Source organism: Salvelinus namaycush, chromosome 38, assembly GCF_016432855.1.
Source record: "Salvelinus namaycush isolate Seneca chromosome 38, SaNama_1.0, whole genome shotgun sequence".
Taxonomy (NCBI): Eukaryota; Metazoa; Chordata; class Actinopteri; order Salmoniformes; family Salmonidae; genus Salvelinus; species Salvelinus namaycush.
In genome coordinates this window covers 25,884,573-25,912,364 of record NC_052344.1, presented here as the reverse complement: position 1 = coordinate 25,912,364, position 27,792 = coordinate 25,884,573, and the positions used below count along the sequence as shown (strand labels likewise).

Here is a 27,792-nt window from a genome sequence, read left to right as displayed (position 1 = left end):
GTGTGTGTGTGTGTGTGTGTGTGTGTGTGTGTGTGTGTGTGTGTGTGTGCTGCGGGGTTAAAGCTACGAACCCATAGGCTTGGCTCTCTAATCCCTTCCAGGCTTTTGGGAGGGAGGGTGGACAATGAGCCTTTCATATTGGATATAAGCAATATCCCCAAGCGCTCTGGCAGCTTTCATGCCCAGGATAAATGATCTTCTTCTCTGGAGCACAGCTTCAGGATAATCTTTGTTGAGAGAGATGTACGTTCCCCTCAAGTTATTGGCTCTTTCCAGAACCGCTACCTTGTCCTTGAACCTCAGGAACTTGAATACTATCAGCCTGTGTGTGTGTGTGTGTGTGTGTGTGTGTGTGTGTGTGTGTGTGTGTGTGTGTGTGTGTGTGTGTGTGTGTGTGTGTGTGTGTGTGTGTGTGTGTGTGTGTGTGTGTGTGTGTGTGTGTGTGTGTGTGTGTGTGTGTGTCTTTTCCCTCTCTAGTCACTGTCTGGTCTCTTCTCTCTAGTCACTGTCTGGTCTCTTCTCTCTCTAGTCACTGTCTGGTCTCTTCTCTCTCTAGTTACTGTCTGGTCTCTTCTCTCTCTAGTCACTGTCTGGTCTCTTCTCTCTAGTCACTGTCTGGTCTCTTGTCTCTAGTCACTGTCTGGTCGCTTCTCTCTCTAGTCTCTGTCTGGTCGCTTCTCTCTAGTCACTGTCTGGTCTCTTCTCTCTAGTTACTGTCTGGTTTCTTGTCTCTAGTCACTGTCTGGTCTCTTCTCTCTAGTCACTGTCTGGTCTCTTCTCTCTCTAGTCACTGTCTGGTCTCTTCTCTCTAGTCACTGTCTGGTCTTTTCTCTCTCTAGTTACTGTCTGGTCTCTTCTCTCTAGTCACTGTCTGGTCTCTTCTCTCTAGTCACTGTCTGGTCTCTTGTCTCTAGTCACTGTCTGGTCGCTTCTCTCTCTAGTCTCTGTCTGGTCGCTTCTCTCTAGTCACTGTCTGGTCTCTTCTCTCTAGTTACTGTCTGGTTTAATACAATACTACACCAGTACTCAGTCTAATACAGTACTACACCAGTACTCAGTCTAATACAGTACTACACCAGTACTCAGTCTAATACAATACTACACCAGTACTCAGTCTAATACAATACTACACCAGTACTCAGTCTAATACAGTACTACACCAGTACTCAGTCTAATACACAGTGTGCATCATGTTTTTGCGTGGTCAAGTTCACTCATTGAAGGGGAATTGAAGTTAGCTGATGCCTTGGTTCGCTGCTGCCTCAGCTCTCACAGGAAGTGTTGGTCTCTGTCACTAGAAACTCTCAGTGAAGCCAGGTACGAGTGCAGCTACCACGGCCTATGTTGTCACAGAGGGAATAAGAGCACTGGCCCTTTAACCTGTTTGGGCTGCAGGGGCAGTATTGAGTAGCCGGATAAAAGGTGCCCATTTCAAACGGCCTCGTACTCAATTCTTGCTCGTACAATATGCATATTATTATTACTATTGGATAGAAAACACTCTCTAGTTTCTAAAACCATTTGAATTATATCTGTGAGTAAAACAGAACTCCTTTTGCAGCAAACTTCCTGACAGGAAGTGGAAAATCTGAAATCGATGCTCTCTTCTAGGGCCTGCCTATTAAAGTCCTTGATATTTATTCGTTTAGATGCACTTCATACGTCTTCCACTAGATGTCGACAAGCAGTGAGAGAAGAAATGGAGTGTGTAACTTGATCTTGGCTCGAATAAATGCTCTTTGTATGACGTGTCACCAGTTTCCTGTTTTCTGGAGAGCGCGTCAAGGGACCTGGATTTGCCTTCTGATAAGCTGTCGTTATGGACGACTAATATCTCCGGCTTTGATTTTATTTGATACATGTGACAATATCATCGTAAAGTATGTTTTTTCAATATAGTTTAATCAGATTATTGAAATTTTTTCGGGAGTTTTGCCGTGTTCCGTTCTCTGACTTTGTTGACGATGGAGAGATTTGCACCACTTGGCAAGTGTGCTTGCTAAATCGAGAGGGAAAAAGGCCGTTCTAAATCCAAACAACGATTGTTCCCGACAAAGGACCCCTTGTACAACATTCTGATGAAAGATCAGCAAAAGTAGGACCCATTTTATGATGCTATTTCATATATCTGTCGAACATGTTGTGCTAGTCGTTTGCGCCCAGCTTTTGGGTACTCTCTCGCTATACCTAAGCTGGATGTCGTAATGAAGTTATTTTTAGAATTCTAACACGGCGATTGCATTAAGAACTAGTGTATCTATCATTTCCTATACAACATGTATTTTTTAGTTATGTTTATGAATAGTTATTTGGTCAGAATATGTGTGTCAGAAAAAGTGTCAGAAAAATATCCGGACGTTGTGGGAAAAAGATGCTACGTTAGCACAATGTATAACCACTGATTTCAGCTCTAAATATGCACATTTTCGAACAAAACATAAGTGTATGTATAACCTGATGTTATAGGACTGTCATCTGATGAAGCTTATCAAGGTTAGTCAAAAATTATATATCTTTTGCTGGTTTGTTACGATCGCTAACTTTTGCTACTGGGGAATGGCTTGTGTTTCTGGCTATTGTGGTAAGCTAATATAACGCTATATTGTGTTTTCGCTGTAAAACACTTAAGAAATCGGAAATATTGGCTGGAATCACAAGATGCCTGTCTTTCATTTGCTGTACACCATGTATTTTTCATAAATGTTTTATGATGAGTATTTAGGTATTTGACGTTGGTGTCTGTAATTATTCTGTCTGCTTTCGGTGCAATTTCTGATTGTAGCTGCAATGTAAACTATGATTTATACCTGAAATATGCACATTTTTCGAACAAAACATAGATTTATTGAATAACATGTTATAAGACTGTCATCTGATGAAGTTGTTTGTTGGTTAGTTTGGTTGGTTCTTGGTTAGTTAAGTTGGCTTTGTGCATGCTACCTGTGCTGTGAAAAATGTCTGTCCTTTTTTGTATTTGGTGGTGAGCTAACATAAATATACGTGCTGTTTTCGCTGTAAAACATTTTAAAAATCGGACATGTTGGCTGGATTCACAAGATATGTACCTTTCATTTGCTGTATTGGACTTGTTAATGTGTGAAAGTTAAATATTTCTAAAAAATATATTTTGAATTTTGCGCCCTGCACTTGAAGTGGCTGTTGTCATATTGATCCCGACTTAGGGCTTGCAGCCAGAAGAAGTTTTAATAACATGGCACGCTATTAAACAGTCTCTGAACAGAACTCAGAGCTACAGACAGGACCACAATCCAGTGCTATAGCCCTTTCTCTCACCTGCTGCCTCCTGGGTACTGTAGTCAACGGTAGTAACTGTGACAGCTCTGTGGGTTGAGTGCCAGTGTAGTCATTGCCCCGTGGTGTCTTGGGTATTGTAGTTCGGATGTTGACTCCAACTCTGTCTCCATCTCTCTCTTTCTCTCCCTATCTCCCTCTCCCTCTCTCTCTATCTCCCTCTCTCTCTCTCCCTCTCTCTCTCCCTCTCTCTCTCCCTCTCTCCCTCCTCTCCCTCCCTTTTTCTCTATCTCTCTCTCCCTCTCTCTCTCTCTCTCTCTCCCTCTCTCTCTCTCTCTCTCTCTCTCTCTCTCTCTCTCTCTCTCTCTCTCTCTCTCTCTCTCTCTCTCTGTCTCTCTCTCTCTCTCTGTCTCTCTCTCTCTCCCTCTCCCTCTTTCTGTTTCCCTCTCTTTATCTCTCCCTCTCTCCATCTCTCTCTCCCTCTCTCTCCCTCCCTCTCCCTCCCTCCGTCTCTCTCCCTCTCTCTCTCTCTCTCCCTCTCTCTCTATCTCTCTCTCTCCCTACCTCTCTCCCTCCTTCTCCCTCCCTCTCTCTCTCCCTCCCTCCTTCTCCCTCCCTCCCTCCCTCTCTCTCTATCTCTCTCTCTCCCTCCCTCTCTCCCTCCTTCTCCCTCCCTCCCTCTCTCTATCTCTCTCTCCTTCCCTCTCCCTCTCCCTCTTTCCTTCTCCCTCCCTCTCTCTCTCCCTCCCTCTCTCCCTCCCTCTCCCTCCTCTCTCTCCCTCCCTCCCTCTCTTTCTATCTCTCTCTCCCTCCCTCTCTCCCTCCTTCTCCCTCCCTCGCTCTCTCTCTCCCTCCATTCTCTCTTTTTCTCAGGTATTGGAACTCTCTGAGTAACCTGGTGGCATCACTGCTGAACTCTGTTCGCTCCATCGCCTCCCTGTTACTGCTACTCTTCCTCTTCATCATCATCTTCAGCCTGCTCGGCATGCAGCTCTTCGGAGGCAAGTTCAACTTTGACGAGACGCGCCGGTCAACCTTCGACAACTTCCCCCAGTCGCTGCTCACCGTCTTTCAGGTAGGGAGAGAAGGGAGAAGGATGGAGAATCTGTTTGGTTCTACTGTGCTCTGTTAAAGTCTAGTTTACTCTACTGTACTTTATTATACTCTAGTTTACTGTACTGTACGATATTATACTCTAGTTTACTCTACTGTACTATATTATACTGTAGTTTACTCTACTGTACTCTATTATACTGTAGTCTACTCTACTGTACTTTATTATACTCCAGTTTACTGTACTGTACGATATTATACTCTAGTTTACTCTACTGTACTTTATTATACTCTAGTTTACTCTACTGTACTTTATTATACTCCAGTTTAATGTACTGTACGATATTATACTCTAGTTTACTCTACTGTACTTTATTATACTCCAGTTTACTGTACTGTACGATATTATACTCTAGTTTACTCTACTGTACTTTATTATACTCCCGTTTACTGTACTGTACGATATTATACTCTAGTTTACTCTACTGTACTATATTATACTGTAGTTTACTCTACTGTACTTTATTATAATGTAGTTTACTCTACTGTACTTTATTATACTGTAGTTTACTCTACTGTACTCTATTATACTGTAGTCTACTCTACTGTACTTTATTATAATGTAGTTTACTCTACTGTACTATATTATACTGTAGTTTACTCTACTGTACGATATTATACTCTAGTTTACTCTACTGTACTCTATTATACTGTAGTCTACTCTACTGTACTGTATTATAATGTAGTTTACTCTACTGTACGATATTATACTCTAGTTTACTCTACTGTACTATATTATACTGTAGTTTACTCTACTGTACTTTATTATAATGTAGTTTACTCTACTGTACTATATTATACTGTAGTTTACTCTACTGTACGATATTATACTCTAGTTTACTCTACTGTACTCTATTATACTGTAGTCTACTCTACTGTACTGTATTATAATGTAGTCTACTCTACTGTACTTTATTATACTCCAGTCTAGTCTACTGTACTCTATTATAGTCTAGTCTACTGTACTCTATTATAGTCTAGTCTACTGTACTCTATTATACTGTAGTCTACTCTACTGTACTTTATTATACTGCAGTCTACTCTACTGTACTCTATTATAGTCTACTGTACTCTATTGTACTGTAGTCTACTGTACTATATTATACTCCAGTCTAGTCTACTGTACTCTATTATAGTATAGTTTACTCTACTGTACTCTTTTATACTCTAGTCTACTCTACTGAACTCTATTATACTCTAGTTTAGTCTACTGTACTATATTATACTCTAGTCTACTGTACTCTATTATACTCTAGTCTACTGTACTCTATTATACTCTAGTCTACTCTACTGTACTATATTATACTCTAGTTTAGTCTACTGTGCTCTTTTATACTCTAGTCTACTGTACTCTATTATACTCCAGTCAACTGTACTCTATTGTACTCTAGTCTACTCTACTGAACTCTATTATACTGTAGTCTACTGTACTCTATTATACTGTAGTGTACTCTACTGTACTTTATCATACTATAGTATACTGTACTCTATTATACTCTACTGTACTCTACTGTACTCTATTATACTGTAGTCTACTGTACTCTATTATACTCTAGTATACTGTACTCTATTATACTCTACTGTACTCTATTATACTCTACTGTACTCTATTATAGTCTACTGTACTTTATTATACTATAGTCTACTGTACTCTATTATACTCTATTATACTCTACTGTACTCTATTATAGTCTACTGTACTTTATTATACTATAGTCTACTGTACTCTATTATACTCTAGTCTACTTTACTATATTCTCAAGGTCCAGTCAATAGAGTAGCTGTAACTTTCTTGTTGTCTATGGTGAATAGTTGTTGTCTATGGTGAATAGTTGTTGTCTATGGTGAATAGTTGTTGTCTGTGGTGAATAGTTGTTGTCTATGGTGAATAGTTGTTGTCTATGGTGATGGTGAATAGTTGCTGTCTATGGTGAATAGTTGCTGTCTATGGTGAATAGTTGTTGTCTATGGTGAATAGTTGTTGTCTATGGTGAATAGTTGTTGTCTATGGTGAATAGTTGTTGTCTATGGTGAATAGTTGTTGTCTATGGTGAATAGTTGTTATCTATGGTGAATAGTTGTTGTCTATGGTGAATAGTTGTTGTCTATGGTGAATAGTTGTTGTCTATGGTGAATAGTTGTTGTCTATGGTGAATAGTTGTTGTCTATGGTGAATAGTTGTTGTCTATGGTGAATAGTTGTTGTCTGTGGTGAATAGTTGTTGTCTATGGTGAATAGTTGTTGTCTATGGTGAATAGTTGTTGTCTATGGTGAATAGTTGTTGTCTATGGTGAATGGTTGTTGTCTATGGTGAATAGTTGTTGTCTATGGTGAATAGTTGCTGTCTATGGTGAATAGTTGTTGTCTATGGTGAATAGTTGTTGTCTGTGGTGAATAGTTGTTGTCTATGGTGAATAGTTGTTGTCTATGGTGATGGTGAATAGTTGCTGTCTATGGTGAATAGTTGCTGTCTATGGTGAATAGTTGTTGTCTATGGTGAATAGCTGTTGTCTATGGTGAATAGTTGTTGTCTATGGTGAATAGTTGTTGCCTATGGTGAATAGTTGTTGTCTATGGTGAATAGTTGTTGTCTATGGTGAATAGTTGTTGTCTATGGTGAATAGTTGTTGTCTATGGTGAATAGTTGTTGTCTATGGTGAATAGTTGCTGTCTATGGTGAATAGTTGTTTTCTGTGGTGAATAGTTGTTGTCTATGGTGAATAGTTGTTGTCTATGGTGAATAGTTGTTGTCTATGGTGAATAGTTATTGATGTTGTAGTTTTCCTCCTTCATCTGTTGTTCCTGTGTGTGTTCTCAGATCCTGACAGGTGAGGACTGGAACTCGGTGATGTATGACGGCATCATGGCCTACGGAGGAGCGTCCTTCCCAGGGATGCTAGTCTGTATCTACTTCATCATCCTGTTCATCTGTGGAAACTGTATCCTTGTCAAGAACGGATGTGTGTCGGGGTCTTTCACACTGACAGGGGACATGAGGCTTTAAATCCAGAACCATCAGCAGGATGATTGTTCCCCTGTCAACCCAGTTCATAGTAATACCACTGGTATGGTATCTCAGATGTTTCCTCAATGACTAGGAGTAGCCTGAAATCCAAACCATATCAGGTGAAACAGAGTGATATTCAGTTTGGATTCCAGACTACTCAAGTATCAGGGTTGATTGTTTGTTGTCAACTCAACTCGTCACTCAGGCATGTCACCCAGGTGTATTGTTCTACATTGTGAGTGATCAGCTGACACTTCATTGTTTACTATCTGAAGCCGTACTCCACTTCCTTGACTCCACCTCCCTGACCAGATATCCTCCTGAATGTCTTCTTGGCCATCGCCGTGGACAACCTGGCTGATGCTGAGAGTCTGACGTCAGCACAGAAGGAGGAGGAGGAGGAGAAGGAGAGGAAGAAGCTGGCCAGGTAATTTGCATGATGTGTGTGTGTGTGTGTGTGTGTGTGTGTGTGTGTGTGTGTGTGTGTGTGTGTGTGTGTGTGTGTGTGTGTGTGTGTGTGTGTGTGTGTGTGTGTGTGTGTGTGTGTGTGCGTGCATCCACATCCAGTCAAGTGTGTATGCCTGAGTGGTTTTGCTCCATTCTGACACAGAATGGCCAGTCCGGAGAAACGTCATGTCAACGTAAAGCCCCCGATTATCGAGGCAGAAGAGAAGAAGGAGGAGAAGATTGAGCTGAAGTCCATCACCTCAGACGGAGAGACAACCAATGCCACCAAGGTATGTCTCAGACACACCTGTCCTCGTTAGAAACACATTTCCTTGTTAGAAACACCTGTCCTCGTTAGAAACACCTGTCCTCGTTAGATACACCTGTCCTCGTTAGACACACCTGTCCTCGTTAGACACACCTGTCCTCGTTAGATACACCTGTCCTCGTTAGATACACCTGTCCTCGTTAGATACACCTGTCCTCGTTAGATACACCTGTCCTCGTAAGACACACCTGCCCTCGTTAGACACACATGTCCTCGTTAGACACACCTGTCCTCGTTAGACACACCTGTCCTCGTTAGATACACCTGTCCGCGTTAGGCACACCTGTCCTCGTTAGACACACCTGTCCTCGTTAGACACACCTGTCCTCGTTAGATACACCTGTCCTCGTTAGATATACCTGTCCTCGTTAGATAGATTTGCATTTACATTTACGTCATTTAGCAGACGCTCTTATCCAGAGCGACTTACATTTAACCTTTTTTATTTATTTTTATTTTTTATTTAACTAGGCAAGTCAGTTAAGAACAAACTCTTATTTTCAATGACGGCCTAGGAACAGTGGGTTAACTGCCTTGTTCAGGGGCAGAACGACAGATTTGTACCTTGTCAGCTCGGGGATTTGAACTTGCAACCTTTCGGTTACTAGCCCAACGCTCTAACCACTAGGCTACCCTGCCGCTTAGATATACCTGTCCTTGTTAGATATACCTGTCCTTGTTAGATATACCTGTCCTTGTTAGATATACCTGTCCTCGTTAGATATACCTGTCCTCGTTAGATTCATCTGTCCTTGTTAGATATACCTGTCCTTGTTAGATATACCTGTCCTTGTTAGATATACCTGTCCTTGTTAGATATACCTGTCCTCGTTAGATATACCTGTCCTCGTTAGACACACCTGTCCTTGTTAGATATACCTGTCCTCGCTAGATATACCTGTCCTCGTTAGATATACATGTCCTTGTTAGATATACCTGTCCTCGTTAGACACACCTGTCCTCGTTAGACACACCTGTCCTTGTTAGATATACCTGTCCTCGTTAGACACACCTGTCCTCGTTAGACACACCTGTCCTCGTTAGACACACCTGTTCTCGTTAGACACACCTGTTCTCGTTAGACACACCTGTCCTTGTTAGATATACCTGTCCTCGCTAGATATACCTGTCCTCGTTAGATATACATGTCCATGTTAGATATACCTGTCCTCGTTAGACACACTTGTCCTTGTTAGACACACCTGTCCTTGTTAGATATACCTGTCCTTGTTAGACACACCTGTCCTTGTTAGATATACCTGTCCTCGTTAGACACACCTGTCCTTGTTAGACACACATGTCCTTGTTAGACACACCTGTCCTCGTTAGACACACCTGTTCTCGTTAGACACACCTGTCCTTGTTAGACACACCTGTCCTTGTTAGATACACCTGTCCTCGTTAGATATACCTGTCCTCGTTAGACACACCTGTCCTCCTGACTGGAGACACAAGTTGTAATCTATTATTATCTAGTCAAGTCAATACTTCACTTTACAGATTCAACAACATAAAATATGTTTGGTTTAGTTAGTATCAGTCTAATTCTTCATCTGTGAAAACACGTCTACTCTCAACAGGTGGCATGGTGTTTCCTAGTGTCACTAGTTCTGTCCGTATTGAGTCTGATGTGGAGCCGTGTTACTGTGTTTTGACAGATCAACATTGATGAGTACCAAGTAGATGTGAATGAAGAGAAGAACCCGTATCCAGCTAATGATTTTCCAGGTACCACTGTACCGGTGATAAAAAGTAAGCCGGACCTTCCTAAGGGCTGAACCACACCGGACAACAAGCAGGAGCAGAGAACCAAATCACACCAAAACATTAAGAGACTTCCACACTCAAATCAGGACATTCACAACATTAAGTTGTTCTGGTTCTCTCTCTCTTTTGTCTGCTGTGCTTTGCCCCGTCGATGTTAGAATGTTGGGTGAGGGGGTGTTGATGTTAGAATGTTGAGTGAGGGGGTGTTGATGTTAGAATGTTGTGTGAGGGGGTGTTGATGTTAGAATGTTGGGTGAGGGGGTGTTGATGTTAGAATGTTGTGTGAGGGGGTGTAATGATGTTAGAATGTTGTTGAGGGGGTGTTGATGTTAGAATGTTGTGTGAGGGGTGTATGATGTTAGAATGTTGTGTGAGGGGTGTTATGCTAGAATGTTGTGTGAGGGGGTGTTGTGTTAGAATGTTGTGTGAGGGGGTGTTTTGATGTTAGAATGTTGTGTGAGGGGGTGTTGATGTTAGAATGTTGTGTGAGGGGGTGTTGATGTTAGAATGTTGTGTGAGGGGGTGTGTTGATGTTAGAATGTTGTGTGAGGGGGTGTTGATGTTAGTGTGTGTAGGGGGTGTTGATGTTAGATGTTGTGTGGGGTGTTGATGTTAGAATGTTGTGTGAGGGGTGTTGATGCTGAATGTTGTGTGAGGGGTGTTGATGTTAGAATTTTGAGTGAGGGTGTTGATGTTAGAATGTTTGTGGAGGGGGTGTTGATGTTAGAATGTTGTGTGGGGGGTGTTGTGTTGAATGTGTGTGAGGGGTTTGATGTTGAATGTTGTGTGAGGGGTGTAATGATGTTAGAATGTTGTGTGGGGGTGTTGATGTTAGAATGTTGTGTAGGGGGTGTTGATGTTAGAATGTTGTGTAGGGGGTGTGTTGATGTTGATGTTGTGTAGGGGGTGTTGATGTGAATGTTGTGTGAGGGGGTGTTGGTGTTAGAATGTTGTGTGAGGGTGTGTTGATGTTAGAATGTTGTGTGAGGGGGTGTTGATGCTAGAATGTTGTGTGAGGGGGTGTTGATGTTAGAATGTTGTGTGAGGGGGTGTTGATGTTAGAATGTTTGTGATGGGTGTTGATTGTTAGAATGTTGTGTGAGGGGGTGTTGATGTTAGAATGTTGTGTGAGGGGTGTTGATGTTAGAATGTTGTGTGAGGGGGTGTTGATGTTAGAATGTTGTGTGAGGGGGTGTTGATGTTAGAATGTTGTGTGAGGGGGTGTAATGATGTTAGAATGTTGTGTGAGGGGTGTAATGATGTTAGAATGTTTGTGAGGGTGTATATGTTGATGTTTTGTGAGGGGGTGTTGATGTATAATGTTGTGTGAGGGGGTGTATGTGTTAGAATGTGTGTGAGGGGGTGTTGATGTTAGAATGTTGTGTGGGGGGTGTTGATGTTAATGTTGAGTGAGGGGGTGTTGTGTTAGAATGTTGTGTGAGGGGTGTTGTGTTAGATGTTGTTTGAGGGGGTGTTTTGATGTTAGAATGTTGTGTGGGGGGTGTATGATGTTAGAATGTTGTGTGAGGGGGTGTGATGTTGATGTTGTGTGAGGGGGTGTTGTGTTAGAATGTTGTGTGAGGGGGTGTTTGATGTTAGAATGTTGTGTGAGGGGTGGTGTTGATGTTAGAATGTTTGTGAGGGGGTGTTGATGTTAGAATGTTGTGTGAGGGGTGTTGATGTTAGAATGTTGTGTGGAGGGGTGTAATGATGTTAGAATGTTGTGTGAGGGGTGTTGATGTTAGAATGTTGTGTGAGGGGTGTTTGATGTTAGATGTTGGTGGGGGGGTGTATGTTGTTAGATTGTTGTGTGAGGGGGGTGTTGATGTTAGAATGTTGTGTGGGGTGTTGTGTTGAATGTTGTTGTGGGGTGTGTTTTGATGTTGAATGTTGTGTGGGGGTGTTGATGTTGAGTGTTTTGTGAGGGTGTGTTGATGTTAGAATGTTGATGAGGGGGTGTTGATGTCAGATGTTGTGTGAGGGGTGTATTGTTGTTGAATGTTGTGTGAGGGGGTGTTTGATGTTAGAATGTTGAGTGAGGGGGTGTATTGTTGTTAGAATGTTTGTGTGAGGGGGTGTTGATGTTAGAATGTTGTGTGAGGGGGTTTTGTGTTTGATGTTGAGTGAGGTGGGTGTTTGATGTTCGAATGTTGAGTGGGGGGGTGTTGATGTTAGAATGTTGTGTGAGGGGGTGTTGATGTTAGAATGTTGAGTGAGGGGGTGTTGATGTTAGAATTTGTGTGAGGGGGTGTATTATGTTAGATGTTGAGTGAGGGGGGTGTATTGATGTTAGATGTTGTGTGGAGGGTGTTGATGTTGAATGTTGTGTGAGGGGGTTTGATGTTAGAATGTTGTGTGAGGGGGTGTGTTGACGTTAGAATGTTGTGTGAGGGGGTGTTGATGTTAGAATGTTGTGTGAGGGGGTGTGTTGATGCTAGAATGTTGTGTGAGGGGGTGTATTGTTGTTAGAATGTTGTCTGAGGGGGTTTTGATGTTAGAATGTTGTCTGAGGGGGTGTTGATGCTAGAATGTTGTCTGAGGGGGTGTGTTGATGTTGGAATGTTGTGTGGGGGGGTGTGTTGATGTTAGAATGTTGTGTGAGGGGGTGTGATGTTGAATGTTTGTGGATGGTGTGTTGATGTTGATGTTGGTGATGTGTGTTGAGTTAGAATGTTGTGTGAGGGGGTATTGATGTTAGAATGTTGAGTGAGGGGGTGTGTTGATGTTAGAATGTTGTGTGAGGGGGTGTGTTGATGTTAGAATGTTGTGTGATGGGGTGTTGATGTTAGAATGTTGTGTGAGGGGGTGTTGTGTTAGATGTTGTGTGAGGGGTGTATTGTTGTTAGTGTTGTGTGATGGGGTGTTGATGTTATGTTGTGTGGTGGTGTTGTTGTATGTTTGTTGGGGGTGTTTGTTGTATGTGTTGTGTGGGGGGTGTTGAGTTGTGTTGTGTGAGGGTTTTTGATGTAGTGTTGTGGGGGGTGGGTTGTTGTTGTGTTGAGTGGGGGGTGTTGTGTTGAATGTTGTGTGGGGGTGTTGATGTTGAGGTTGTGTGGGGGTGTTGTGTTGTGTTGTGTGGGGGGTGTTTGTTGTTGAATGTTGTGTGGGGGGTGTTGATGTTAGATGTTGTGTGAGGGGTTTTGTGTTGAATGTTGTCTGGGGGGTTTTGATGTTAGAATGTTGTGTGAGGGGGTGTTTGTTGTTATGTTGTGTGGGGGGTGTTGATGTTGTGTTGGTGAGGGGGTTTTGATGTTGAGTCTGTTGATGAGGGGGTGTTGATGTTAGTTGAGTGTGGGGTGTTGGCTGTTAGTGTTGTGTGCGGGGTGTTGTGTTTGTGTTGTTGTGGGGGGTTTTGATGTTAGATGTTGTGTGGGGGTGTTGATGTTAGTTTGTGTGTGGTGTGTTGTTCGTGTTGTGGGGGGTGTTGATGTTAGATGTTGTGTGGGGGGTTTTTGTGTTGATGTTGGTGAGGGTGGTGTTTGCTGTTTGTGTGGGGGGTTGTTGTGTTGATGTTGTGTGGGGGGGTGTTGATTTCGCCTTTTGTGTGGGGGTGTTGTGTTGATGTTTGTGTGTGAGGGTGTTGTTGCTGTTTTGTGTGTACTGTTGCCTTACCAATCCAGTTGTTCACGTTTGTAGATAAATGAAAAAGTTAAAATTCATATGGCTTTTAACGTTTTTACTGATGAATTGTGGGTAATTGTTATAGTATGGTGTAACTACAATAACAAACTGAAATAACTATACCAGGTTCATTTATAAACAGCTCATTCAACTATTTCTCAACATAACTGACCAACTCCTCCATCTCTAACACTTTCTCTCTCTCCTCTCCTCTTCTCCTCCTGTTCTCCCTCTTTCTCTCCTGCGTGGCCCTTGTAGGAGAGGATGAGGAGCCTGAGATGCCGGTGGGCCCCCGGCCTCGGCCCCTGTCTGACATTCAGCTGAAGGAGAAGGCTATTCCCATGCCTGAGGCCCGGGCTTTCTTCATCTTCAGCAACACCAACAAGTAAGAGACAGTTCACCCACAAATATACTGAGAGAAGCAGGTGGAGTCTATGAGAGGGGTCCCTAAACACACCCCATCTGGCTGATGTCTGGCTGATGTCTGGCTGATGTCTGGCTGATGTCTGGCTGATGTCTGTCTGTCTGTCTGATGTCTGTCTGTCTGATGTCTGGCTGATGTCTGGCTGATGTCTGTCTGTCTGATGTCTGTCTGTCTGATGTCTGTCTGTCTGATGTCTGTCTGTCTGATGTCTGTCTGATGTCTGGCTGATGTCTGTCTGATGTCTGTCTGATGTCTGTCTGTCTGTCTGATGTCTGTCTGTCTGATGTCTGGCTGATGTCTGGCTGATGTCTGTCTGTCTGATGTCTGTCTGATGACTGTCTGTCTGATGTCTGTCTGTCTGATGTCTGTCTGATGTCTGTCTGATGTCTGATGTCTGTCTGATGTCGGTTGTCTGTCTGATGTCAGATGTCTGTTGTCTGTCTGTTGTCTGATGTTCCGTGTGGCTCACTTGGTAGAGCATGGCACTTGCCATGCCAGGGTTGTGGGTTCGATTCCCACGGAGGACCAGTACGAAAATGAATGCTTCTGTAAGTCGCTCTGGATAAGAGTGTCTGTTAAATGATTGAAATGTCTGTAGGATTAGGGTTCTCTCTGATCTCTCTGTGCCCTGATCTATTGATCACTATTTCTTCTTTGCCTGTCCATCCCTCCCTTCCTCCCTTCCTTCCTTCCTCCCTCCCTTCCTCCATCCCTTCCTACCTCCCTTCCTCCCTCCTCCATCCCTCCTCCTCCCTCCATCCCTCCTTCCTCCCCCTCCCTCCCGCCCTCCATTCCTCCCTCCTCCCTCCCCTCCTCCCTCCTCCCTCCCTTCCTCCCTCCTCCCTCCCTCTCCCCCCTCCCTCCCTCCTCCCTTCCTCCTCCCTCCCTCCCTCTCCCCCTCCTCCCCTCCCTCCCTTCCCTCCCTCCCTCCCTTCCCTCTCCTCCCTCTCACCCTCCTCCCTCCCCTCCTCCCTCCATCCCTCTCCTCCCTCCATCCCTCCTCCCTCCCTTCCTCCCTCCTCCCTCCCCTCCTCCCTCCCTCCTCCCTCCCCTCCTCCCTCCCTCCCTCCCTCCCTCCTCCTCCCTCCCCTCCCCTCCTTTCCCTCTCCCCCTCCTCCCTCCTCCCTCCCCCCCTCCCCCCTCCCACCCTCCTCCCTCCCCTCCTCCTTCCCTCCCTCCCTCCCTTCCCTCTCCTCTCCTCCCTCTCACCCTCCTCCCTCCCCTCCTCCCTCCTTCCCTCCTGCCTCCTCCCTCCTTCTCACCCTCCTCCCTCCCCTCCCCCTCCCTCCCTCTCCCTCCCTCTCCCTCCCTCCTCCCCCCTCCTCCCTCCCTCCCTCCTCCCCCCCCTCCCTCCCTCCTCCCCTCCTCCCTCCCCTCCTCCCTCCCCCCTCCTCCCTCCCTCCTCCCTCCTCCCTCCCTCCTCCCCCTCCTCCCTCCTCCTCCTCCTCCCTCCCTCCTCCCTCCCTCCCTCCTCCCCCTCCCTCCCCTCCCTCCACCCTCCCTCCCTCCTCCCCCCCCCCCCCCTCTCTCCCCACCTCCCCTCTGCCTCCCCTCCCTCCCATCCTCCCCTCCTCCCTCCCCCTCCCTCCTCCTCCTCCCCTCCCCCCCTTCCTTCCTTCCCCCTCTCCTCCCTCCTCCCTCCTCTCCTCCTCCTCCCTCCATCCCTCCTCCCTCCCTCCCTCCCCTCCTCCCTCCCTCCCTCCCTCCCTCCCTCTCCCCCTCCTCCCTCCCCCCTCCTCCCTCCTCCCTCCCCTCCATCCCTCCTCCCTCCCTCCCTCCCCTCCTCCCTCCCTCCCTCCCTCTCCCCCTCCTCCCTCCCCCCCTCCTCCCTCCTCCCTCCCCTCCTTCCTCCCCCTCCCTCCCTCTCCTCCCTCCCTCCCTCCCTCCCTCCCTCCCTCTCCCCCTCCTCCCTCCCCTCCTCCCTCCTCCCTCCCTCCTCCCTCCCTCCCTCCTCCCTCCACTCCTCCCTCCCTCCCCTCCTCCCTCCCTCCACTCCATCCCTCCTCCCTCCCTCCCTCCCCTCCTCCCTCTCTCCCTCCCTCCCTCTCCCCCTCCTCCCTCCCTCCCCTCCATCCCTCCTCCCTCCCTCCCTCCCCTCCATCCCTCCTCCCTCCCTCCCTCCCCTCCTCCCTCCCTCCCTCCCTCTCCCCCTCCTCCCTCCCCCCCTCCTCCCTCCTCCCTCCCCTCCTTCCTCCCCCTCCCTCCCTCCCTCCCTCCCTCCCTCCCCTCCATCCCTCCTCCCTCCCTCCCTCCCTCCCCTCCTCCCTCCCTCCCTCTCCCCCTCCTCCCTCCCCTCCTCCCTCCTCCCTCCCTCCCTCCTCCCTCCCCTCCTCCCTCCCTCCCCTCCTCCCTCCCTCCCCTCCATCCCTCCTCCCTCCTCCCCTCCCTCCCTCCCTCCTCCCTCCCTCTCCCCAGGTTCAGGGTTCTGTGCCATAAGATGGTGAACCACAACATCTTCACCAACCTGATCCTGTTCTTCATTCTACTGAGCAGTATCTCTCTGGCAGCAGAGGACCCTGTCCGTTACGACTCCTTCAGGAACCAGGTGTGTGTTTATGTCTTACACACACAGAGGCACGGACACATCTACACACACACACACAGAGGCACGGACACATGTACACACACACACACAGAGGCACGGACACATGTACACACACACACACACACAGAGGCACGGACACATCTACACACACACACACAGAGGCACGGACACATGTACACACACACAGGCACGGACACATGTACACACACACACACAGAGGCACGGACACATCTACACACACACACAGAGGCACGGACACATGTACACACACACACAGAGGCACGGACACATGTACACACACACACACAGAGGCACGGACACATGTACACACACAGAGGCACGGACACATGTACACACACACACACAGAGGCACGGACACATGTACACACACAGGCACACACACACAGAGGCACGGACACATCTACACACGCACACACAGAGGCACGGACACATCTACACACACACACACAGAGGCACGGACACATGTACACACACAGAGGCACGGACACATCTACACACACACGCAGAGGCACGGACACATGTACACACACACACACACAGAGGCACGGACACATGTACACACACAGGCACACACACACAGAGGCACGGACACATCTACACACACACACGCAGAGGCACGGACACATGTACACACACAGAGGCACGGACACATCTACACACACACACAGAGGCACGGACACATGTACACACAGACACAGAGGCACGGACACATGTACACACACATGTACACACAGACACAGAGGCACGGACACATGTACACACACAGAGGCACGGACACATCTACACACACGCGCAGAGGCACGGACACATGTACACACAGACACAGAGGCACGGACACATGTACACACACATGCACACACACACAGAGGCACGGACACATCTACACACGCACACACAGAGGCACGGACACATCTACACACACACGCAGAGGCACGGACACATGTACACACACACACACAGAGGCACGGACACATGTACACACACAGGTACACACACACAGAGGCACGGACACATGTACACACACAGGCACACACACACAGAGGCACGGACACATCTACACACGCACACACAGAGGCACGGACACATCTACACACACACGCAGAGGCACGGACACATGTACACACACACACACAGAGGCACGGACACATGTACACACACAGGCACACACACACAGAGGCACGGACACATGTACACACACACAGAGGCACGTACACGTGTACATACACACAGAGGCACGGACACATGTACACACACAGGCACACACACACAGAGGCACGGACACATGTACACACACAGGCACACACACACAGAGGCACGGACACACTGTACATGCATGCAAAAACACACTAACTTCCATACTCTCTCTCTCTTTCTGTCTCTAGTCTCTCTCACACACACACACACACACACACACACACACACACACACACACACACACACACACACACACACACACACACACACACACACACACACACACACACACACAAACACACACTCCCTGAGTGGGTTAAACAGCCTTTAGAGGTGTGTGTGTGTGTGTGTGTGTGTGTGTGTGTGTGTGTGTGTGTGTGTGTGTGTGTGTGTGTGTGTGTGTGTGTGTGTGTGTGTGTGTGTGTGACTTCACCACTTCAATAGCCTTCATCCTTTCCGCTCGATAACTTGAAGTGGATTAATGAATCTGAATGTCTGGCACTGAACCCCGCGCTGCTTTGTGACTACTTTCCCCACTTAATTACATTATCTCTATATTATTATAGCTTCTATGTTATTATACAGGTTACATCCCAAATGGCACCCTATTCCCTATGTAGTGCACTATTTTTAACCACACCCTGTTCAAAAGTAGTGCACTATGTAGGGAATAGGGTGGCATTTGTGACACATATTGTGATGCTATGGAAGCCTCTGTGAGATGCACGACTGTGTGATGTATTGTGTTGACCCGCATTGTGATCACTGTGTCTCAGATATTAGGCTATGCAGACCATGTCTTCACTGGGCTCTTCACCATAGAGATCATTCTGAAGGTAACCGTTCATTCCTTCTCAACGTCATCTCTACACCACACATAATGGACACGGTCTGCTCTGGAAAGGCTTGGTGAAGTGTTGGAAGTGTTTTAAGCCTTGGAAAAACATGAGGTTTTGAGCAACAAACCCCGTGAGCAGACATTCACTTCATCGTCATCGATCGCAATCTTTTGTCTTACGGTTTCCTGTGCACGTGGTTTTCTCTTCCTGGTTCATGACCTTGTAGATGACAGCGTACGGGGCGTTCATCCATAAGGGTTCGTTCTGTCGGAACTACTTCAACATCCTGGATCTGGTGGTGGTCAGCGTGTCTCTCATCTCCTCTGGAATACAGTGAGTTGACCTTCACTACACCGTTACAACAGGGACGTTTCAATGGTTAAATACACACGTAGGAATTCTCATCGCAATTCATTTAGCGTTGCTCTTTTTACTGTAATGGTTACAAAACTCCAACATTAATGTCAAGAACATGTTCTATTGACAACAGAAATATTGTTTCTGTCTGTAGTTGACTTCTCTGTCTGAAGTTAACCTCTCTGTTTGTAGTTGATATATGGTTTAGTAGTTGACCTCTCTGTCTGTAGTTGACCTCTCTGTTTGTAGTTGATATATATGGTTTAGTAGTTGACCTCTCTGTCTGTAGTTTATATATGGTTTAGTAGTTGACCTCTCTGTTTGTAGTTGATATATATGGTTTAGTAGTTGACCTCTCTGTCTGTAGTTTATATATGGTTTAGTAGTTGACCTCTCTGTTTGTAGTTGATATATGGTTTAGTAGTTGACCTCTCTGCCTGTAGTTGACTTCTCTGTTTGTAGTTGATATATATGGTTTAGTAGTTGACCTCTCTGTTTGTAGTGGATATATGGTGTAGTAGTTGACCTCTCTCGATAACCTGGTCTTTATCTGTGTCTATTCAGGTCCAGTGCCATCAACGTGGTGAAGATCCTTCGTGTTCTCAGAGTGCTTCGGCCCCTGAGGGCTATCAACAGGGCCAAGGGCCTCAAAGTGAGTTGCACTGTTATCTCTTCTCCTTTCCTCTCTTCTCCTCTCCTCTCCTCTCTTCTCCTCTCCTCTCCTCTCCTCTCCTCTCCTCTCCTCTCCTCTCCTCTCCTCTCCTCTCCTCTCCTCTCCTCTCCTTTCCTCTCCACTCCTCTCCTCTACTCTCTTCTCCTTTCCTCTCTTATCCTCTCCTCTCCTTTCCTCTCCACTCCTCTCCTCTCTTCTCCTCCTCTCCTCTCTTCTCCTCTCCTCTCCTCTCCTCTCCTCTCCTCTCATCTCCTTTCCTCTCTTCTCCTTTCCTCTCTTCTCCTTTCCCCTCTTCTCCTCCTCTCTTCTCCTCACCTCTCCTCTCCTTTCCTCTCTTCTCCTTTCCTCTCTTTTCCTCTCTTCTCCTCTCTTCTCCTCTCCTCTCCTCTCTTCTCCTCTCCTCTCCTCTCTTCTCCTCTCCTTTCCTCTCCACTCCTCTCCTCTACTCTCTTCTCCTTTCCTCTCTTATCCTCTCCTCTCCTTTCCTCTCCACTCCTCTCCTCTCCTCTCTTCTCCTCCTCTCCTCTTCTCCTCTCCTCTCCTCTCCTCTCCTTTCCTCTCTTCTCCTTTCCTCTCTTCTCCTTTCCCCTCTTCTCCTCCTCTCTTCTCCTCTCCTCTCCTCTCCTCTCCTTTCCTCTCTTCTCCTTTCCTCTCTTCTCCTTTCCTCTCTTCTCCCCTCTTCTCCTCTCCTCTCATTTCCTCTCCTCTCCTTTCCCCTCTAATCCTTTCCTCTCCTCTCCTTTTATCTCTTCTCCTTTCCTTTCCCCTCTTCTCCTCTCCTTTCCTCTCTTCTCCTCTCCCCTCCTCTCCTCTCCTCTCCTCTCCTCTCCTAGCCTTTTCTCTCCTTTGTTCTCTTTCTTCTCCTCTCCTTTCCCTTCTTCTCCCTTGTCTTTAACAGCAACAAGAAGCTGATTCACCAGTGAACCCTAAAGCTTTTCCACCTTGACTTACCTGAAGTTTTCTCTTTCTTCCTGTGATCCACGTCCATAGCTTCTAGCTTCAACCCAGTCCAGACCAAGTGAAAATAGTCCACCAACTGATTCTATGATAACCTCATGAGCCCTGTGTCTGTCTCTCTCTCCCTCTCTCCCTCTCTCCCTCTCTCCCTCTCTCCCTCTCCTTCTCTCTCTCTCCGCAGCATGTGGTCCAGTGTGTGTTCGTGGCCATCCGAACCATCGGAAACATTGTGATCGTCACCTCTCTGCTGCAGTTCATGTTCGCCTGCATCGGAGTACAACTCTTCAAGGTAAAGAGAGAGAAGGAGTTGAGATAGAGTGGGACGAAGTGAAGAGAGAGGCCGAAAAGAGGGACGGAGGAGAGATAGAGCGGGACGAAGTGAAGAGAGAGGCCGAAAAGAGGGACGGAGGAGAGATAGAGCGGGACGAAGTGAAGAGAGAGGGCGAAGAGAGGGACGGAGGAGAGATAGAGCAGGACGAAGTGAAGAGAGAGGGCGAAGAGAGGGACGGAGGAGAGATAGAGCGAGACGAAGTGAAGAGAGAGGGCGAAGAGAGGGACGGAGGAGAGATAGAGCGGGACGAAGTGAAGAGAGAGGGCGAAGAGAGGGACGGAGGAGAGATAGAGCAGGACGAAGTGAAGAGAGAGGGCGAAGAGAGGGACGGAGGAGAGATAGAGCGGGACGAAGTGAAGAGAGAGGGCGAAGAGAGGGACGGAGGAGAGATAGAGCGGGACGAAGTGAAGAGAGAGGGCGAAGAGAGGGACAGAGGAGAGATAGAGCGAGACGAAGTGAAGAGAGAGGGTGAAGAGAGGGACGGAGGAGAGATAGAGCGGGACGAAGTGAAGAGAGAGGGCGAAGAGAGGGACGGAGGAGAGATAGAGCGGGACGAAGTGAAGAGAGAGGGCGAAGAGAGGGACGGAGGAGAGATAGAGCGGGACGAAGTGAAGAGAGAGGGCGAAGAGAGGGACAGAGGAGAGATAGAGCGAGACGAAGTGAAGAGAGAGGGCGAAGAGAGGGGCGGAGGAGAGATAGAGCGGGACGAAGTGAAGAGAGAGGGCGAAGAGAGGGACAGAGGAGAGATAGAGCGAGACGAAGTGAAGAGAGAGGGCGAAGAGAGGGAACTGAACGTAGCTGATGTAGTGGTGATGAGAATATAGTGGATATGTTTCACCAAGATGAACATGTCTGTTGTTCTCTTCTCAGGGGAAGTTTTTCTACTGCTCAGACACCTCCAAGTCTACAGAGCCTGAATGCAGGTGAGTTTATCACCCCATCTCCCATCTCCGTCTGACCTGGCTCATATCACATCTGGACAGTCACTTCAGGTGGATGTGGGCTCTATTTGGGCCGTAATAAGTTGTCTGGCTGGGTGAGGTGTGAGCTGTGGGTGTCTAGGTGTTACCTATGTTCTCCCTCCCAGGGGTTCATACATCATGTATAAGGACGGCGATGTGGGGAAGCCAGAGAGGTCCATGCGTGTCTGGGAGAACAGTGACTTCAACTTTGACGACGTGCTCCAGGGGATGATGGCTCTGTTCGCCGTCTCCACCTTTGAAGGATGGCCAGCGTGAGTCCAGCGTCACAGCAGCAGAGTGACCACACACACACACACACACGCACGCACGCACGCACACACACACACACACACACACACACAAATAATTGAAATGCTCATGCCCTTTGGGCATGCCCTAAGAAACCCTGACTGAGAGACACCATTCCAAAAATCTTAACATGGAACACACACACACACACACACACACACACACACACACACACACACACACACACACACACACACACACACACACACACACACACACACACACACACACACGTTAAAGTATGGGGCTTTAGTCTCTAGGTTTTGAACTGTGTACCCATCCTCTCCAGACTCCTGTACCGGGCCATAGACTCCCATTCAGAGGACCTGGGCCCTGTCTACAACTACAGAGTGGTCGTGTCCATCTTCTTCATCATCTACATCATCATCATCGCCTTCTTCATGATGAACATCTTCGTCGGTTTCGTCATTGTCACTTTCCAGGAGCAGGGAGAGCAGGAGTACAAGAACTGTGAGCTGGACAAGAATCAGGTGAGAGGTTAGGGGTCATCAGAACCCAGGTGAGAGGTTAGGGGTCATCAGAACCCAGGTGAGAGGTTAGGGGTCATCAGAACCCAGGTGAGAGGTTAGGGGTCATCAGAACCCAGGTGAGAGGTTAGGGGTCATCAGAACCAGGTGAGAGGTGAGGGGACATCAGAACCCAGGTGAGAGATTAAGGGTCATCATAACCCAGGTGAGAGGTTAGGGGTCATCAGAACCCAGGTGAGAGGTTAGGGGTCATCAGAACCAGGTGAGAGGTGAGGGGACATCAGAACCCAGGTGAGAGGTTAGGGGTCATCAGAACCCAGGTGAGAGGTTAGGGGTAATCAGAACCCAGGTGAGAGGTTAGGGGACATCAGAACCCAGGTGAGAGGTTAGGGGTCATCAGAACCCAGGTGAGAGGTTAGGGGTAATCAGAACCCAGGTGAGAGGTTAGGGGTCATCAGAACCCAGGTGAGAGGTTAGGGGTCATCAGAACCCAGGTGAGAGGTTAGGGGTAATCAGAACCCAGGTGAGAGGTTAGGGGTAATCAGAACCCAGGTGAGAGGTTAGGGGTCATCAGAACCAGGTGAGAGGTGAGGGGACATCAGAACCCAGGTGAGAGGTTAGGGGTCATCAGAACCCAGGTGAGAGGTTAGGGGTAATCAGAACCCAGGTGAGAGGTTAGGGGACATCAGAACCCAGGTGAGAGGTTAGGGGTCATCAGAACCCAGGTGAGAGGTTAGGGGTAATCAGAACCCAGGTGAGAGGTTAGGGGTCATCAGAACCCAGGTGAGAGGTTAGGGGTCATCAGAACCCAGGTGAGAGGTTAGGGGTAATCAGAACCCAGGTGAGAGGTTAGGGGACATCAGAACCCAGGTGAGAGGTTAGGGGTCATCAGAACCAGGTGAGAGGTTAGGGGTAATCAGAACCCAGGTCAGAGGTTAGGGGTCATCAGAACCCAGGTGAGAGATTAGGGTTCATCAGAACCCAGGTGAGAGATTAGGGGTCTTCAAGGTCACAGGTCAAACAGGTGAGAGAGGTCAAGAGGGGTCAACACGAGGTCACCATAGGGTCACTTAGGAGGGGGCTGGGGCCATACTGAAAGGAGGAGTGTCATTAAGTTGTATCAGTGGTTAACTGGATGGTAAATGGTGTGTGTGTGTGTGTGTGTGTGTGTGTGTGTGTGTGTGTGTGTGTGTGTGTGTGTGTGTGTGTGTGTGTGTGTGTGTGTGTGTGTGTGTGTGTGTGTGTGTGTGTGTGCGTGTGTGTGTGGGGTACAGCGTCAGTGTGTGGAATATGCCCTGAAGGCCCGTCCCCTACGTCGGTACATCCCTAAGAACCAGTACCAGTACAAGGTGTGGTACGTGGTCAACTCCACCTACTTTGAGTACCTGATGTTTACCCTCATCCTGCTGAACACCATCTGTCTGGCCATGCAGGTAAGAGAGAGAGAGAGTGTGTGTGTGCGCGTGTGTGTGCGTGAGACATTGGCATCCGAGCATCACTTAAATCGTCCATCTTGGTCAGGGAAAACGTTGAATTATACCATCTTTATGCCCTCAGCCCAATACGGCAGCATCGTGTTAATCTCCTACCCTAAACACAGTCAACCGCCCTGGACACTAGAGGTGCATTATGGGGAGGGTAGTCTTTATCAGTTAAAAGACATGCTAGTACCTCAGGTATTGGTTCCTAGATGTTAGAAGGAGTTGTTGATTTTGAAAGGCTGTATCTGTATTTTGGAGCGTCAGTATTTCTGTTGTTGCTCGTTGCATTCAAGGCTTCTACTGTAGCCTGAGGTGGGTGTGTTCACCACGTGATCACATAGAAATGCAGATGGGGGATTAAGTGTCTGTGTGTTGCAGCATCACGGCCAGACCCACTCCTTCAACGATGCTATGAACATCCTCAACATGCTCTTCACCGGCCTCTTCACTGTGGAGATGATCCTTAAACTCATCGCCTTCAAACCACGGGTACGTCTCTCCCTCTCTCCACCTCTCTCCATCTCTCTTTTCACCTCTCTCCACCTCTCTCTCCCTCTCTCCACGTCTCACCACCTCTCTTTTCACCTCTCTCCCTCTTTCTCCCTCTCTTCACCTCTCTCCACCTCTCTTTTCACCTCTCTCTCCCTCTCTCCATCTCTCTTCACCTCTCTCCACCTCTCTTTTCACCTCTCCCTCCCTCTCTCTCCCTCCCTCTCTCCCTCCCTCTCTCACTTCCCCTCTCTCTTCACCTCTCTCGTTACCTCTCACTCCACCTCTCTCCACCTCTCTTTTCACCTCTCTCTCCCTCTTTCTCCCTCTCTCCACCTCTCTTTTCACCTCTCTCCCTCTTTCTCCCTCTCTCCACCTCTCTCCACCTCTCTTTTCACCTCTCTCTCCCTCTCTCCACCTCTCTCCACCTCTCTCCATCTCTCTTATCACCTCTCTCTCCCTCTCTCCTTCTCTCTCAACCTCTCTCCACCTCTCTCCATCTCTCTTCACCTCTCTCCACCTCTCTTTTCACCTCTTCCTCCCTCTCTCTCTCCCCCTCTCTCTTCCCCTCTCTCTCCTCTCCCTCCCTCTCTCCCTCCCTCTCTCTCTTCCCCTCTCTCTTCACCTCTCTCGTCACCTCTCTCTCCACCTCTCTCCACCTCTCTTTTCACCTCTCTCTCCCTCTTTCACCCTCTCTCCACCTCTCTTTTCACCTCTCTCTCCCTCTTTCTCCCTCTCTCCACCTCTCTCAACCTCTCTCCACCTCTCTCCATCTCTCTTCACCTCTCTCCACCTCTCTTTTCACCTCTCCCTCCCTCTCTCTCTCCCCCTCTCTCTTCCCCTCTCTCTCCTCTCCCTCCCTCTCTCCCTCCCTCTCTCACTTCCCCCCTCTCTTCACCTCTCTCTTCACCTCTCTCTCCTCTCTTTCCCGCTCTCTCCCCTCTCAGACTGTCCCGACTCCCCTCTCAGGAGTCTGTCGCTCCAGAACACTTCTCTCTGTCCCAGAGAGGATTCTTATCATTACCAAATGAGTCTTAGCCTATCAGTGGAAATCACTATTACCTGTCATTTGGATATGAATGTAATCAAGTTAATCAAGTCTGTCATAATTATATGTTATCAGTTGGCCTATAAACGATGCCTTTTATGATCTGATTTCCACTTTAATTAAAAAGAATCCAAAAGATTAGAAGAGAAAAGATGCATTAATGATTTGGTTCGGTGTCTGATGTTGTGTAGGTTTTTATATCTTGTTTTACATGTTGCTTGGTAACCTGGTGAGTTTATTAGTCCAATCAAAATGCCACCTACTGCGTCAGCCGGCCGCTTACGTTGTTGAAACAACAACAGATGGGTTCTTCTGTAGAACAGATACAGTGTCTGCATCCCAAACAGCATCCTATCCCCTATATAGTGCACTACTTTAGACCAGAGCCCTATTCCCTATTCCCTATATAGTGCACTACTGTTGACCAGAGCCCTATTCCCTATTCCCTATATAGTGCACTACTGTTGACCAGAGCCCTATTCCCTATATAGTTCACCACTTTTGACCAGAGCCCTAGTCCCTATATAGTTCACCACTTTTGACCAGAGCCCTATGAGCCCTGGTGAAAACTAGTGCACTTTAAAGGGGATAGCATGCCATTTGGGACGCTGACAGAGTAAATACATGGATGGAGAGAACAAACCGCCCTCTCATCAGGTTACTAAGCAACGCCTCGATGTTTATTATAGAATGCCGAGCTGCTGTGACGCTGCGGGGATATCTCTGGTGCTGCTTACTGTGGTGCTGATCTCTATGTGTGTCGATGAGGAGATCGTTTTAGTCCTGCTTTCTATGATAAACTGGGATAAACCATTGATGCAAAGCACTCTTGGTCATAAAGGAGACTAAATATTGTTTAATTGTCAGTCAACAAACCTAGTGTCTCATATAATTTAATGTCACACTGTGAAGGTTTTGTGTTCTTATCTTGGCAGGGTAGAAGTACATCAGAATAGGTTGTTTAAGTGACGCAGCGGTCTAACATGCTGACCAGACCGGACACGTCGCTCTAACATGCTGACCAGACCGGACACGTCGCTCTAACATGCTGACCAGACCGGACACGTCGCTCTAACATGCTGACCAGACCGGACACGTCGCTCTAACTTGCTGACCAGACCGGACACGTCGCTCTAACATGCTGACCAGACCGGACACGTCGCTCTAACATGCTGACCAGACCGGACACGTCGCTCTAACATGCTGACCAGACCGGACACGTCGCTCTAACATGCTGACCAGACCGGACACGTCGCTCTAACATGCTGACCAGACCGGACACGTCGCTAACATGCTGACCAGACCGGACACGTCGCTAACATGCTGACCAGACCGGACACGTCGCTAACATGCTGACCAGACCGGACACGTCGCTAACATGCTGACCAGACCGGACACGTCGCTAACATGCTGACCAGACCGGACACGTCGCTAACATGCTGACCAGACCGGACACGTCGCTCTAACATGCTGACCAGACCGGACACGTCGCTCTAACTTGCTGACCAGACCGGACACGTCGCTCTAACATGCTGACCAGACCGGACACGTCGCTCTAACATGCTGACCAGACCGGACACGTCGCTCTAACATGCTGACCAGACCGGACACGTCGCTCTAACATGCTGACCAGACCGGACACGTCGCTCTAACATGCTGACCAGACCGGACACGTCGCTCTAACATGCTGACCAGACCGGACACGTCGCTCTAACATGCTGACCAGACCGGACACGTCGCTCTAACATGCTGACCAGACCGGACACGTCGCTCTAACATGCTGACCAGACCGGACACGTCGCTCTAACATGCTGACCAGACCGGACACGTCGCTCTAACATGCTGACCAGACCGGACACGTCGCGTACGCGAGCGTCGCAAAATACATTTAGAAACCCATGTTATTCAATTATTGCACCCACACTGCTCGCGCGTGCCAAGGAGCGTCTGCGACACCAAGGGCTAAAATAGATGTCGTTCCTATTTCTGACGCAGATCGCGCTACAAGTCCTGCCTCTCCCATCTCCTCATTGGTTTATAGAAGCAGGTATCTCCCGGGTGGCGCAGTGGTCTAGGGCACTGCATCGCAGTGCTAGCTGCGCCACCAGAGTCTCTGGGTTCGTGCCCAGGCTGGGCTGG

The 27,792-nt window shown here is 47.8% G+C and overlaps 1 protein-coding gene across 1 annotated transcript in view; it reads left to right on the top strand.

The window, feature by feature from the left end:
* Window positions 1–27,792, top strand: part of cacna1c (calcium channel, voltage-dependent, L type, alpha 1C subunit) — a 98,325-nt gene that overhangs the window by 40,991 nt on the left and 29,542 nt on the right. Inside the window, exons 6-21 of the mRNA XM_038978064.1 lie at window positions 4,126–4,327; window positions 7,184–7,304; window positions 7,685–7,799; window positions 7,983–8,109; window positions 9,806–9,875; window positions 13,794–13,920; window positions 16,375–16,504; window positions 18,496–18,555; window positions 18,785–18,891; window positions 19,480–19,567; window positions 20,727–20,834; window positions 21,747–21,799; window positions 21,964–22,110; window positions 22,437–22,638; window positions 23,910–24,068; window positions 24,495–24,605. Of these exons, the coding sequence (XP_038833992.1) occupies window positions 4,126–4,327; window positions 7,184–7,304; window positions 7,685–7,799; window positions 7,983–8,109; window positions 9,806–9,875; window positions 13,794–13,920; window positions 16,375–16,504; window positions 18,496–18,555; window positions 18,785–18,891; window positions 19,480–19,567; window positions 20,727–20,834; window positions 21,747–21,799; window positions 21,964–22,110; window positions 22,437–22,638; window positions 23,910–24,068; window positions 24,495–24,605 (1,927 nt within the window). The remainder of the gene's footprint in view (window positions 1–4,125; window positions 4,328–7,183; window positions 7,305–7,684; window positions 7,800–7,982; window positions 8,110–9,805; window positions 9,876–13,793; window positions 13,921–16,374; window positions 16,505–18,495; window positions 18,556–18,784; window positions 18,892–19,479; window positions 19,568–20,726; window positions 20,835–21,746; window positions 21,800–21,963; window positions 22,111–22,436; window positions 22,639–23,909; window positions 24,069–24,494; window positions 24,606–27,792) is intronic.